This window comes from Jaculus jaculus, chromosome 5 (genome assembly GCF_020740685.1).
Source record: "Jaculus jaculus isolate mJacJac1 chromosome 5, mJacJac1.mat.Y.cur, whole genome shotgun sequence".
Taxonomy (NCBI): Eukaryota; Metazoa; Chordata; class Mammalia; order Rodentia; family Dipodidae; genus Jaculus; species Jaculus jaculus.
In genome coordinates, this window is record NC_059106.1 from 4,795,257 (window position 1) to 4,811,343 (window position 16,087).

General features: G+C 40.3%; 1 protein-coding gene across 1 annotated transcript in view; it reads right to left on the reverse strand.

The window, feature by feature from the left end:
- The window catches only part of Mpp7 (MAGUK p55 scaffold protein 7), a 213,308-nt gene that overhangs the window by 76,391 nt on the left and 120,830 nt on the right, over window positions 1–16,087 (reverse strand). Inside the window, exons 4-6 of the mRNA XM_045151043.1 lie at window positions 12,698–12,775; window positions 10,067–10,147; window positions 1,133–1,264 (exon numbers count right to left, since the gene is read on the reverse strand). Of these exons, the coding sequence (XP_045006978.1) occupies window positions 1,133–1,264; window positions 10,067–10,147; window positions 12,698–12,775 (291 nt within the window). The remainder of the gene's footprint in view (window positions 1–1,132; window positions 1,265–10,066; window positions 10,148–12,697; window positions 12,776–16,087) is intronic.

Consider the following 16,087-nt stretch of genomic DNA (forward strand, 5'->3'; position numbering starts at 1 on the left):
GGGTTCTAGGGGTCAGGGCATTATTCTACCTAGACAAGGCCCCATGGCATGACAAAACACTCTGAATTCTGTACTGAAATAGATGATTATATTTCATCGCATGTGGAGTGTGTGTGCTGTGTCTTGGGGCCTATGCATGGGGATATGCAGATGAGCATGTGTGTGCCCACGTGGAGACCAGAGGAGAACACTGGATCGCCTTCCTCTATTGCTCATTCACACACTGCCTTGAGATGGGATCTCTAAACACTGAACTGTGGCTTGGTGCTCCCCACAGGACTGGGGTTACAGATAGGTCCTGGGGAACAGAACTTAGGCCACCTCAGCCCCTCTCTGGCATTTATGCTTGCAGTGAGCACTCTTACTGAGCCACACACCCAGCTCGTGTTTGCACTTTGAAATATCACATGCCTGACTACTTCTCTTCATTATTTTACAATGAATCAGCTTTCTAGAACATCCCAAAGCAATATTTTCCTTGCCTTTGTATGCAGTATGTGTGCATGCATGCATGATTACTCTTGTGTATGTGTGTGTGCATGCATGTTGCTATGTGCGTGGGTGTACACGAGTTCATGCAGAGATTAAATGACAGACCCTGGTGTCATCCTGGGGTACACCATCCACCTCTTTTTGTGACAGGGTCTCTCGCTGGCCAATCAGGACAGCCAGGGCTCCCCGCGCCTCTGCCTCCAGCACAGAGTCGACGGCACGCGCACCAGCACACCTGGTGCTCACTCGGCACTGAGGACCGAGATGGGGCCTCACGCTTGAGACAAGCGCATTACCACCTGAGCTATCGCCCCAGCCCTAAAGGCAGTATTTTTTAACTGAACCACGTAATTTCAAATCAACCACACTTGCTGCATGTCAATAAGCGTAAGTATTAGTCAGTCATATTTTCTTATAAAAACCAGTAAGTCATATTTTAAGGCTTTTCTCATTAAAATCAGTAAAAGGCTCATACATTTTACTTGGGCTTGGGTTAACTTGTCCAAATCATGTTCTTAAAGCATAAATGCCCCATTTGTAACGAAGCTTCAGGGACAAAGAGACACATCTTAAGCAGAAGTGCAATGCCACAAGCCCACTTGGCCTGGTCATATCCGAGGACGAAACAGGACAGTCTCACCAAGGGCTCTCTGTTCTTTACAAGGCGGATTATTTTTACAGAGTCTTCCTCGTCGTCCAGATCGTCAGGCACAGGAGGCAACACAGGGCCGTAACTCTTCTGAGCCACAGCATCATGTGCTGACAGCAGAGCCTGTAAGATCAGATCCAACATTTGTAAAAACGAATAAAAATCAAATGTTAAAAGCCTGAATACACGAACGTACGTACAGATAAAGTCAAAATAATGTTGTCATCTTGGCATACTAAAGTACGTGAAAAGACGCCTCCTGTAGCTGGGCAGGGGAACCATTCTTACGGAGGTATTGCTGGCTGCTCTGCTCAGCAGCGCCTCTTGCTCTGGTATGATTATGTCAGTTACATGACAAGAATCAACACAAAACGTCCTTTAGCTTGTATACCCGCTACTTTTTTCCAACACGGAAGCAAAGGTGAAGGGTCTTTTTGGAGGGAGGAAATGAAGTTACTGGTATATTGCCAATGAGTCAGTGAAATCAGAGACCATATATTTTTCATTAATAGTTTGCTTCTAATTAATTTAAAGCTCAAAGCCATCCCTGGCTACACAACAAGCTAAAGATCAGCCCGGGATACATGAGACTGTTTCACATATAGACATAGATACATATTGTGAAAGAACAGAATTGGTTAATATCATGTTCCTTTGGTTTCTGACTAATTTTTGTGTAACGGGTATGTATAAAAGAAAAGTATTTCTACCTTGTAACAGTCATATCATACAATTACAGGAAGCCTGCATGTCACTACTACTGGAGACGAACAGGCGTGAGACGTCAGCTGTCTGCCTATACAGAAGCTTGCCTATGTCAAATTACCCAGGAAACCTCTTCTCTCAACTGCATCCTGAGTCTGTATTAAACCTATTCCCAAATAAATTAAAGACGAAGTTCCATCTTTCTAGTTTATATCAGACACGAGCAAATCATGGCCACCTGTTTGGAGTCATTTCATTGGAGCACAGTCATACTTGTTAATTCGTGGACTGTCGTGATACAAGGCCGAGCCAGTGGCTGGGATGGCCACTTCCAGATCACCAATGCTGTGATTCCCTAGGCAATGGCAATACCCTCCGTGTGGCCCAGATGCCTTCAGCACTGCCCCAGTTTCAAATCTACAGCTCAGTGTCGCCAGAGTGATTATTTCTACATCTGTGGCACACAATTAGCCTGTTACTAACCCTTCTAAGTTTACCCATAGTATCCTTTGATGAGATTAAGCTCTTTCTTGCCCATGAAGCCTTATATCTGTAGCTATATATATTGTTCTTTGGTTTTTCGAGGTAGGGTCTCACTCTAGCTCAGGCTGACCTGAAATTCACTATGTAGTCTCAGGGTGGCCTTGAACTCACAGTGATCCTCCTACCTCTGCCTCCCAAGTGCTGGGATTAAAGGTGTGTGCCACCATGCCCAGCCTTATATCTAGCTCTAACCTCCTCTCATGTCTTTCAACTTAAATCATTCCTTCCCCAAATACACAGCACTGGGCTGGGGAGTTTGGTCAGTAGGTAAATGTGCAAATGCAAGCATGAGGACTTGTGTTCAAATCCCCAGAACCCATGAACAGCCATACAAGGTGACATGCGTTAGTCATCCCAGCGCTCCGGGAGAGAGATGGGAGGCAGACGCACGACTCCCGGGAAACACAGAGCAGAGACTGACGTGGGCCCTGAGGACAAGAGATCCTGCCTCAGACCAGGCAGAAGGCAAGTGCCTGTACCGCGTTTCTCCTCTGACCTCACACGCGCTGCTGTGCGTGCATGCCCAGTCTCTCTCTCTCACTCTCACACACAGATGAAAAGGATTAACATAAAACTATGTAAAATAACAATAACTGCAGTACTCAAAAATTACCAGGCATGTGAAACAAAACAGAAAAAAACTAAGCATAAGAACAAAAGAATTAAGCACTAGAAACCACCCCTGGCATTATACAGATATGCAAGTAGGTTAGAGTAAACTCTGAAATTACACAGAAGGTAGTCAAAGAAATAAAATACCACTATTGTGGTATGCCAATTATATTCTAAATATTCAATATAGAAGAAAGACAACTTAATACATGGAAAATAAAAAAGTTTTAGAACAAGCTTCAAGGGATAAAAATATAATTTATGAAATGAAACTAAATGGGATTAACAGAAATTAGACACTACAGAGAAAAGTAAATTTTTAGACAAAGCAAAATGAACTATCCGAAATAAAGCACAAGGAAAGTAAACCGAAACTATATGAACAGAACAACAATGAGCCACAGGACGTTGAGGAGCCTAACACGAGACATGAGACTCTCCGAAGAACGGGGGCATGACCAAATCATTTCAAGAATATGGCAGAAAATTACCAAATTTGATTAAAGAAAATCTACACTCATATTCTCAAGAAACTCAAGTACCCAACACAAGAAACAAAATAAAACAAAAATGCTCAAAACTTCTGGAAAGCCCTAAAAACATGCAAAGGAAAATAATCAGCACATTACATATGAAAGAAGGAGGAAGACCAGGTGTCCTCTGAAGATGAGCACCAGGTAACAAAGTAACATCCTTAGAATACTTGAAAAAGATTATCAATCTAGCAATCTATACTCAGGAGAAACATTTTTTAGCAAAGAAGACTTCAATGAAGTAGATGTGGGAAGCCAAAGGGCTCATCATCAGCAGACCTACTTCCACAGAACTCTCATGGGCAAAGGGGCCTCAGAAATGTCTTCCCTCTGGATGCCTGTGAGACCAGCTTCTGCACGCTAACTACAGAGGTGGGTGATAAGAGTATTTTTAAATGAAGCAATTATTAGTTACAATGTGATAGGCAATGTTAAGAGCACTAGCTATGGATCTCATCTTCTTATGAGTTGGGGTCATTTCCATGTCTGGATTCCAGAGTGGTTTTATAGATTTTAAGTTTATCATTTTCAATAACTTTGCTTCACACATACTGCTTTGGAGTGGTGTTTTTTACTCTGAACAATGGAGAGTCATTCTGCATTCTGTTTTCCTGTTTTAACTGTGGTCATTTTAGTTTTCAATATAAAGATTTTTCTTTCAGAAGGCAAAACCTAAATGAAAATTGTGTTTCCATATGCCGTAACTACCAATCACAGCTGATGGGTTTACCCGTTGCTCAGAAGCACTGGCAGGAAATTGCACACTAGCCTTGTAACTCACCAGGCTCACCAGGGCTCACTGCCTTGGGCCCCTGCAGCCAGCTGTGGGCTCTAAGTATCTGTCAGGTGCACAGAATTAAGTATCCAGCTCATAAGGATGAGTAACACTGATTTATACCTCCTGAAGGAAGCTTAACTTTTCCTTCAGCAAACTTTAAGAAAGCCTTATCCTTCCTGCAGGCTCAGGCAATGAGTAACTTCTAGTAAGCAAATATTTTGGAGGGATGGAATAGATGTTTTCATTTGACTGCTTTTTAAAAGGAAATCTACCAAAATTTCCTTAGCAGTCTAATTATAACTTTTTTTTGGTTTTTTGACTGTCTTGCTCTAGCCCAAGCTGAAATGGAATTCACTTGGCAGTCACAGCAATCCTCTTACTTCAGCCTCCCAAGTGCTAAGAGAAAAGGTGTGCACCACCGCGCGTGGCTAAATTATAACATGTTTCAGACAAGGGGTCACTTCCCTGTTTGCCAAAAGAGGCTTGGGGTGGTGACAAGGGCAGGTTTATTTGCTTTTGCAATAGCACTTTGATGCCTAGGAGCCTGCGTGAGCTGAACACGTGCCGGATTGCTTGCGTGAGTGGTGTTTGTGTAGGGAATGTACATGCGTGTGCACATGTGTGTGGCGGCAGGCAGAGGTCAATGTCTCCAGGTCCCAGCACTAGGGTTCCAGGTGCACCCCACTCTCTGCTGGCATTTTAACATGGTGCTGGGGATCACAACCCAGGGCCTCAAGCTCCACAGCCAGCACTTTTACTCTCTCGGTCATCACTCTAGCCCAGAGTAACTTGTTTCTATGCCACAACTGGTAAGTTCATGTTGGGCATAATCTTTAAAAACTTCTGAAAGTTCTTTCATAAAGCTATTATTACAGAATGATGCATCTTTTCCTAGTTATTACAGAATTGAAGGTAATAGGCTATGTGAGGGAAAAGTGCCCTCACTCTTCAGAAGCAAGGGACCATATGAACAGGGTCACAATTTCAAACTATTATGAAAAAAAATATGCATGGAAAGTTTAATTATAAGAAGAAATTTAAAAACACTATGATGAAATAAAAGCTCCAAATATTTCATAATTTTCACAAAATTCAATGTATTGGGAGCTCCTTACTTTATAAGCATGATGCTATGTGCTACAGACAGAAAAACAAGATGATCTCACCTAGAAATAAGACCGACACTACATTCTTTGCTGAACAGACAACACTGGAAATCCCTGAAATGCACATGGAGCACAGCAGTGCGCACATGGATGTGCATGCACACACACACACCTGTGTAGCTTCTGACTTTATCTTTGAGCTTTGGTTTTCCTAGTATTTTAAAAAATAAATAATTGCGAAGGAAATAGCACATGAAAATGCTTGGCAAAAACCTATTCCATAATAAATATCTAATGCTAGGTATTATATAATTATGATGATTATCTTTTATCTGAAATAATTGCTGTCTATTTAAAAACATTTTTTCTAAAATCTTTGTGTGTGTGTGTTGTGCTTGTGTATGTTTGTGTATACGTATATGCACATGTGTATAGTGGTCACAAGATAACCTAGTTGTTGAGCCTAGCCTCCACCTCTTTTTGTATTTATTTCAGAGAGATGCAGGGAAGGGAGAGAGAGACAAGGACGGAGGGAGGGAGAAAGAGGGAGGGAGGGAGGGAGGGAGGGAGGGAGGGAGGGAGGGAGGGAGGGAGGGAGGGAGAGGGAGAAAGCATGGGAATGCCAGGGCCTCCAGCTGCTGCAAATGAACTCCAGATGCATGCTCCATCTTGTGCATCTGGCTTATGTGGATCCTAGGAAAGTGAACCTGGGTCCTTTGGCTTTGCAAACAAGCTCCATAACTGCTAAGCCATCTCTCCAGCCCTATTGTTTATTTAAATTTTGTACATAAACTTGAGCTGGACCACATTAAAATAACATGCTATTTTAATACAGCTAAAATTTTGTTTTCATATAGTTATGGATCATTTATTTAAAGTGATCAAACTAGGGCTGGAGAGATGGCTTAGCAGTTAAGGTTCTTGCCTGTGAAATCTTAGGACCCATGTTCGACTCTCCAGATCCCACATAAGCCAGATGCACCAGGTGATGCAAGTGTGCAAGGTCACACATGCGCACAAGGTGGTGCACACAATGGCGCGTGCATCTGGAGTTTGACTTCAGTGACTGAGTCCCTAGTGTGCCAATTCTCTCTCCCTCCCACCCTCATAAAAAAATAAAGTGATAAAATTGAAAAAGGAAAAAAGAAAAGATAAAGTCATCAAACTAACAAAAACATCTAATAAATTTTACATAAAGTTAATAAGCTATATACTATGGTCAGTATGATTCAAACTAAAAATTAACAACCATTTATACAACAAAAATAAAATTCAAAGAATCCAGTAAATTTAGTTATATCAGGTGAATGAAGGTATCAAAATTCATTATAAGACTATCAAAATATTACTATCAACACCAATAGGTCATAAACGAGATATTCTAAAAATAATATGCTTAGAATATAACAACAACATACTGATCTGAAAATACCTTAAAGATTGCTGCTATACCTTTAAAAGCCAGTGAATACATATGTGTAGAAATATGTGAAGGCATGCACACACACAAGGTCTAGGAAGTTACTTAGTGTAAAAATTCACTTTTTATATAAAGAACAATATTGGATCTAAATAAATGAATAAATTGCCCCTGAGTTGGACTGGAAAACTGAATTGCATCCCACTGGGACTCCAAGACTACGAGAGGGATTTGCCTCTTGCAGGTTCTAAACCACCAAGCTCAACCAGCTACCAGCCAGGTGACAGGTTTAATCAGAACAGGAGCTCAACAGAGTCATATATCATGCAGACATTTTAAAACTTGAGAAAACTACCATCCATTTAAAAAAACTTAGAAGTATATATCATATAACCAAATTTTCATCACAAAAATGATTGCAAATTGAGATGTCATTTTTTTTAAAAAGCAAAAATAATGTATGGAAAGCAACTATGAAAATTCTGCCATGAAAGCCGGACATGGTGGTGCATGCCTTTAATCCCAGCACTAGGGAGGCAGAGGTAGAGGATCACTGTGAGTTCAAGGCCACCCTGAGACTACACAGTGAAATCCAGGTCAGCCTAGCTAGTGTGAAACCCTACCTCGAAAAACCAAAAAGAAAGAAAATACTGCCATGAAAACTAAAAAGTCCTTTTACTTACTTAATGCCTAGGAGTTGTAAAAGAAAAGAATGCCAAATTTCACTACATGAAAGTACATTCTGCATTATCTAGAAAAATGAGAGTAAAATTACAATGGAAGGGAGAAATACATAATGGTTGACAGAGCAAACACTCTAAGAAAAGCAGAAGAGTTTGCAATCTCGGTCTCAATCTCTCTCTGTGTTTTCCTTTCTCAAATAAATTGAAAAAAATTAAAGACTAAAAAATGGAAGAAAGACACTTTCTTCACAAGTCTGGCATAACAGAGCAACTGCATCATCTCATGCTCAGAATTTCAATACATATGTGTGGTGTGTATATGTGTGTCCGTAGGTGTGTGGGCACATGCACATATGTGTAGTGCACATGCTCATTTTGACATGCAGAGACCAGCACAAATGTCAAATGCGTTCCCCAGTTATTCTCCACTGTCCTGTTTGAGACAGGGTCTCTCAATAAACCAGGAGAGCACAAATTATGGTAGACTAGCTAGCCAGCAAGTCGTAAGGATTCTTTTCTCCACTGACTAGCCCTGGCTTACAAGCACACATGGTAATACCCATCTTATGTGAGTGCTGAGCATCCAAGTCCAGGTCTTCATACCTTTAAAAAAATGTGCGTGTGGGCTGGGGAGGTGGCTTAGTGGTTAAGTGCTTGCCTGTGAAGCCTAAGGACCCTGGTTTGAGGCTTGACTCCCCAGGACCCACGTTAGCCAGATGCACAAAGGGGTGCATGCATCTGGAGTACACTTGCAGTGGCTGGTGGCCCTGGTGTGCCCATTCTCCCTCTCTCTCTCCCTCCCTCTCTCTCTCTCTGTTGCTCTCAAATAAATAAATAAAAATAAAAAATTTTTTTTAAATGTGCGCACATGCACGTGCACACATACACACACACACACACACACTTTTTACATAGGTTATAGTCTTGTATTCCCTCATCCCCAGTCCCCATTTCCTGAGGGCCTTCCTCAGTATGGTTCTTGGTGTTCACTGTGGGATAATTAGGACCTCTGTTAGTTTTGGGGGAGTGATGTACCCCCAGAATATTTCTATGTGCCCTGTGGCTTTTACAATTTCCTACCTCTTCTTCCACACAATCCCTAATGAGGTATTTTAATGTTCTGTTCATTCCGAGGTCATTGTGCAAAATATAATGGATGTTGACACTGTTGTGGTTGTAGACACAACACTGTTCCACCTGAATCCCATTATTAAAGTAAGTTATTTTGTGATGCTTACTATTAAGCTTATGTAGAATACTAAAGGAAAATTCTACTTAGGTGAAATCCTGGTTTCTACCTTATTTGACAAATAGCTTTGGTGACCAAACTACATTGGTCTTAAATTCATATATATATATATATATTTTTTTTTGGGGGGGGGTTTCAAGGCAGGGTCTCACTCTGGCCCAGGCTGACCTGGAATTCACTATGGAGTCTCAGGGTGGCCTCCAACTCACGGCGATCCTCCTACCTCTGCCTCCCAAGTGCTGGGATTAAAGGCGTGCGCCACCATGCCTGGCTTAAATTTATATTGTATAGAGAGATGAAGTAAAAATAACTATAGTCCATAATATCTAATTTCTAGAATAAGTACCATGAATATATAGTTATAAACAGTAAATGGTCTATAATTATTCATATAAAGTTAATTAATTTTTAAAGGTTCAGAATACATTTTAGGTCTAAGAGAAAGATTAGAGCATAAAAGTTGCCTAATTTTTTGTTCAAGACATGCATTCAATGGAACTGAGAAGACAGTGAAGTGGGTAAAGCATCTGTCACAAAAGCATGAAAGAGGAGCCAGTGACTTAAGTGCTACTCCCAACGCTAGCCTGACAACCACTTCAGAGAAATAGCAGCAAACATGGAGATGAACTGAAACCATCGCAACAGAAATGCAAAGGCTACAGAGAACTCAGTAACCAAAAACAGTCTGATAACACACTTAGAATGAACAGAACATTAAAATACCTCCTTTATTTCCATCACAGTTGGAAGGAAAATATGAAACCAACTTTGGAGGAAGTAACATAAGAGAACTGAAGTCTGTCTATCAATATCTTACGCTGGAAAATTGCTCTGTTCTATAAAACTGAATGATGTCTTGAAACACCAATTGATAGAGGACCTGAAAATGGAGAGGGGAGGAGGGAGCGAAATCCTGAGATCATCCCACAGAAAAACAGGCCTATTCCTCAAATAGACTGAAATGCCATGAAGTAGCCAAATAAAATAATCCTGGACTAAATTACCACTAAGTTGTCCATTTTGTACTATTAACATTGTTGAAAAGGGGTACGGACTTGAAGCAACATTTTATGTGCCAACTCCAGTTCTGAGCTTCTGATTAAATTTCTAGGCAGCTTATCACGATGCAATAATCTCTAAGGAGGTCAATTACTTTTGCTTGATGGGATTTAGGAATTAAAAATTTCCCGCTATTTGAAAATGTGTTACTTGAGTACTGATGATCAAAAACGGAACTCCTCGGGAGGCTCCAAAAGCGGATCGCTTAGGTGTGTTACAGGCGCAGCGCGTCCTCACCTTCACGTTCGGCTCTGACAGCACCTTCAGCAGCTCTCGGATCTCACTGCTGACTGGCTTGCTCTGAAGCTCTTCGGCCAGCTGCAAGGAAGATTGCATCATTAAGTGACCCAAAGCAGAGGAGGGAGAGGCTCGCTGGGTCACAGCTGAGAATCTGTACGGCTCAAGGCTGTGACTGTCACAAAGTTCGTCGGAAAGAAATTCGAGCATCAATCAGTGATCTTGTCTGGCCGCAGGCCAGGCTCCAAGCCCAGGCTGAGTGTAACAACAGTAAACACACCGGCCAGATCCCCTCTGGTTTACTGCCAAGAGGGCAAATCCCAGTGCTTCATCTATGTGACTGGCCTGCATGCAGACAAAGGGCCATTTGTAAACAGGACTGGATCAAGCTTTGACATTGCACAAGCAAAAAAGATAGATAGACAGACAGATAGACAGACAGACAGCAGCTTCTGAATAGGATAGTAAAATCTACAGCTGCACTATTTAGAACTGTTTCAGAAAGAACTGGGACAGTCCTGATTGAGTAAATGACCTGAAGCTTGTATTTTGTCTATTTACATAGGAAGTCTGCTAAATATGAACCAAGGTCATCAAAAACCTGTAACAGACAAATGCTCTGGTTCCAAAATCGCTGACTGTGATTCACTGTATTGATCAAGAGTTCCCGTCTGCGGGTTCTACGGAAAGACTGGAACTTTGAGCATGAGGTTCTCCATTAAGAGATTTGGAATGTTCTCACCATAAAAAAGCATATTTGATGTGGCAGATAAAATAGTTACCTTGACCTCATCATTACAAAATATATATGTGTGTATATATTATATTCCATAAGTAGAAGGATATCACTTGTCAACTGATATATAAGATAAAACTTAAAAATAGAACTTCCTAGAAAGATTTCTATTCAATTTTAGGCTACAAGAAGGATCATATACTTTTTATAAGAAAAACAAGACTAACAGGAAAAAAGATTGGAATTATAAAATATACAGTGGATAACTCAAACTATATAAATTCATTTTTAAGAACTTAAAACACTGCATGCAATTTCCATTTGCTACTAACTGTCCCCACTAAACTGAATGTAATGGTTCTTATCTCTGGAAGAGACCTTTTGCTAAGAAACACAAATAACATTTTAAAAAACCTCAGGGAAATGGACAGATTTCATTGATCACATTACAAAACTGCCTTTGTTTTGTCAAGGTAACATTTTTATACAATTTACATACTTTAACTTATATAAGATTCTTTGCATCCTTTAGTCAATATGTAACAATGTATCTTCATATTTAAACACACTGCTCTGATGTATTGCAAAATACCATGGCTTATCATAATGATAGTAGATTCCAAATTGTTTTGAGGGTCTGGAGATCAAATCCAGAGTCTCATGCATGCTAGTAACTTACCCCATGATTCAAATTCGAATAAATCAATATTGTATTTTGTCCTGGTGGGGGGTATGTGACTCAGTCACATTGGCTTCCACACAAATGTTTTCAAAATTTTTCAGTGGCATTTTAAAACTGGTTTTAAGGCTCTTCTGATTATACACAATTATATTTATACCTTTATTTGCCTTGATTTCCAAAGTTCAAGCACTTTTGAAAAGTTCAGAGCACTTGCCTAACATGTACAAGAGGCCCTGGGTTTGATCCCCAGAAGCATCAAAAACAAACACAAATACCTTGTAATATCAGTAAATAAAAATAAAAGAGAAATCCTTGAGGACTAAATAAATAGCACAAATTTTCAATATTTTTATGCATTAGAATATAAAATATATTCAAATTTGACTTTGAAAGATGGTCAATTTTTTATTATAGTAGATCCCTGAAACAAAATTATAGTTTTCTTTATATAATAAAGGAATAAACCTTAAAACAACAATATAAGCTACTGGTATCTCTGCCGCACACATAAGTTTGTGTGGTTTTTTTTCTTCCTGTCTAGCTGACTGTCCTTACAGTTTATCCAGGTGTGCGCTCAATCCATCCAAGTCTGAAAGTTAACAGTAAGAATCAGCAAGTGAGTTCCCCTTCCCCAGGCTTAAAATAAAATTATAGTGACAGGAAATTAACTACTCCATCAATGCCAACTGCTTCTAAAATTTATGTTTTAGTTATGAAGGCAATTTGGAATGGTCCGATATCCATAAATCATTACTGTTTCATAATCCATTTTTAAAACAACCCTGTCTTTTTATGCATTTAATGTGCCCCATTCCTATCCTTGTATCTGTCATCTTTAGTTCTGTCAGCAATATAACTATCTCATTTGTCTTTATTTCTCAAAAGTATTCCCCTTGTCTGTGAATCTCCCTGAACATTAATGCCTGTCAGCTTCTCTTTCCCCCACCACAGAATGTGAAGTATAAAATTTCTATTACGTACTCACTAAGGCATAATACCAGAGTAGCTACAAGTATCATTTTTAGAACAAGAAAAGTAGATGAAAATCAACATAAGATCAGCATAAGCTTGGTGATGACAAGGCTTTTGGAAACCTCTGCAACTTCTTTTGGTTTTGACGGATAGAATCACACACATCTGTCTGCACCAGGATGGGTTCCACCTCGGCCAGGCCCGTGGCAGGCGTCCTGTGAGCTCCGACAGGCACACTTACGTCATCTGCCAAGGCTGCCGCGCCATGGAGAATGGGCGCCGGACTCCGCTTCTCATAGTAATGCAGCTTTTCATGAATCTGGAAGAGAAAATCAGAGCAATGAGTTCACCTGCAGGCAAACAACGGATCCTTAACTTTTAAACTGGACAGATTCGGGTCACTTGATCTCAGTTCTAAAGACAAATGTTTAAATAAACCTGTAGATGGCACATACATGCCTTCAGTTCATGGGTCACTGCACTCCAGTTCAGTCAAGTGGAAAAAGCACCTTTACCCAATAGAACCCACATAAACACCAACCTTTGTTTTTCTTCCTGAATACAAGACATCATTTGTAAACTATATCGCCTCGATAGTGCAAGTCACAGTTGTAGTTCATACACCACTGAAACCATAAATTGTGAACAAAGCAAACCAACAGGCCAGCAGACACATCCTGACAGGTCTGTCTTCAGGGACGCGCAGGGAGCGACGCAGGCACAGTGAACGCGCGGGTCAAGTTCAGCAACAGCCTCCCGAGTGCACTGCTCCCTCACTTACCCGTTCACTAGTTTTCAGTTATCTACATCCACCAAATGCAAATTTCAAGCAATGAGAGTTCTCATGACTACAAATACTGCTCACTGTAGATGTTAAATAATACTGTGTTTTACACTGTAAAGCCAATAAATTACAATAGTAAATAAAAATAATTGGTCTTTCAGGCTGGAGAGATGGCTCAGTGGTTAAGGTGCTTACTTGCAAAGCCTAAGGACCTGAGTTTGATTACCCAGTACCCACATAATGTACAAAGTGGTACATGTGTCTGGAATTTGTTTGCAGAGGTTAGAGGGCCCTGGCACAACCATTCTCTCTCTTTCTGACTGGACCCCTCAGTAAGTAAGTAAGTAAATAAGTTAATCATTTTAGATCATGAAGACCTAAGAAACACAAAAGCAAGAATTCATTTCTAATGCAATATTGGGATATTATACTATAAAGTTTTATAATGCAATATTGGGATATTATACTATAAAGTTAAGAAGTGACAAATGCTTTGACAAATAGGTAACCCTCAAGATGTATATTTTACTTATTTCAATGCTTATGTAGACATTCTTAACATTTGAAAATGCTTGAAAACTCACTTTAGCCACTTTTTATTTACAGTTGAGGAACAACGTCCCTCACCCCAGAGGAAAAACAGGTACATCTCACAATTTCCTGTCTTTAATATTAGATGATACGATCTTCAATTACACTCAAAACGATCCAAACGCCCCTGCAACTGTCTGGAGCACGGGCTACATTCTGCTCCAACAGATGCGATTGCTACAAGAGGATTCTGTTACCTTCGTGGAAACTTGGAACCTACTGTGAAGCATCAGGAAAAACATTCGACAGTTATGACATTACCAGAATGACCAGGGTATGACTTTTACCTAATACCTTGAAACCTCTAAACATGTATTACAGTGGAGTGACATACAAGTTATAAAGAATGTAAGCTAAAAAGAATTAAGTAAACCATGAGAGCATGTGTTGAAACCAAACTCAGTCACACTAAAAGCTAAATTAATTTTACTTAAATAATTGCTGGGAACTGGGCTATCTGGTCATCCTAGAACACTGGACCTACCCTACTATAAAACCAACCTAGCCGGCTTCCATTTACTTACCGAAGTGTCTATCCCCTGACGTTATGAGGCTCACACACACACAAGCTCCACCACGTGCTTACAAACTTAATAGCTGTCAGGGATCCTGCACGTGATGGGGAGTCTTCAGTGTCCACTTGACTAGATTTGGAATTACACAGGAGACACACCTCTGGGCATGTCTGTGAGATCTTCCAGAGCTATTTATCTGAGGAAAGAACACTTACTCTGAATGTGGGTGGCACCATCATATGTGTTAAGGTCTTGGACTGAATAAAATGTAATATATGAAAAACAAGCTGAACACTGGCATTCCACTCTGCTTCCAGATGATACCAGCCACTTCACTTCCTGCTGCCATACCTTTCCCATTATGATGGACTGTATGTGCCCTCAAAAAGTGAACCAAAATAAACCCTTCCTTCCTTCAGATGCTTTTATCAGGTATTTTGTCACAGCAATGAGAAAAATAATTACAGCTTGGGAAGAGACTTAAATAAGATTAATATTTTCATTTTTTAATGCTCATAAGAAAAGGAGTAAGTAGATACCTTAATTCTTTGATTTTACAGTAAAATAGAAACACAAGAGATAAACTACTGTGCTCCCACTGACACTAAGAAGAGATGGGCTTTTAAACTCTAGCCAGCTGGGTCCCCAGAGCTGTTAGTCACCTCCTCCCGCCTGGCAGACGATCATGGCTTCTGCCATCCTCACCAGCTCCACTCACAGTGAGTGAGAGTACCCTGCAAACAGACTGCAGTGACTGTGACTCTCTCCAACTGAAGAGGATTACTGGTCATTACTCTCCATACCTCATCCTGTCTTTTCCAATCTGATAATTTCTGATAGTTTGCCTAGGGGAAAGTGACGGGGTTGTACCCCCAGGGGAAAGTTTGTAAGTGTACTTGTGTTCACAAGTAACTAAGAAAAAAAGTCCCTAATTTTTCAAGAACATATTCAAAAGCATTTGATTGTGGTGGTAAAGGCTTTCTGTAGGAAACTAATGGGGAAAACTAGGACTTTACCCTTCATTTAGGCCAGGGTGTTTGCAACATCTCCACATAAGTGAGTAACAATCCTTATACAGAATACGGCTACAAAACTCTATAAAGTTTAAGCACTAAAACAGTTTTAAGGCTTCAGTTAAATGTTTACAAAGCTTGAAAGTACAGGGATAGGATTCTATCTGAAATTACTTTTCAGAACACTTTATGCAGATCTAATTCCCTCAGTTCCCAGAACAACATGCCAGAGAGAGTGGTCAACTTTGGAATGTTTCAGTGAGTCAACAGCAATAACAACAACAAAATCCAACAGGATTATATACTTGAGAGTAATGTATCCTGCTGCATTTTCAAAGAGCCCAGTATTTGAACACACATCTTTCACCTTTCTCACGCTATAATGATCAAACCTGCGATTTAAAATTTTTTCTGAGGCTGGAGAGATGGCATAAGAGTGATTAAGGGACTTGCCTGTGAAGCCTAAGGACCCAGGTTTGACTCCCCAGTACCCATGTAAGCCAGGTGCACAAGGTGGTACATGCATCTGGAGTTCATCTGAAGTGGATGGAGGCCCTGATGTGCCTATTCTCTCTCTGCGCCTCTCTCTCCCTTTGTCTCTAATAAATAAAATAAAATAAAAATTTAAATTTATTATTTTTTAGATAGCATAGGACACAGATTGAGAGAGAGAGAGAGAGAATTGGCATGCCAGGGCCTCAGCTATGCAATAGAACTCCAGACGCTAG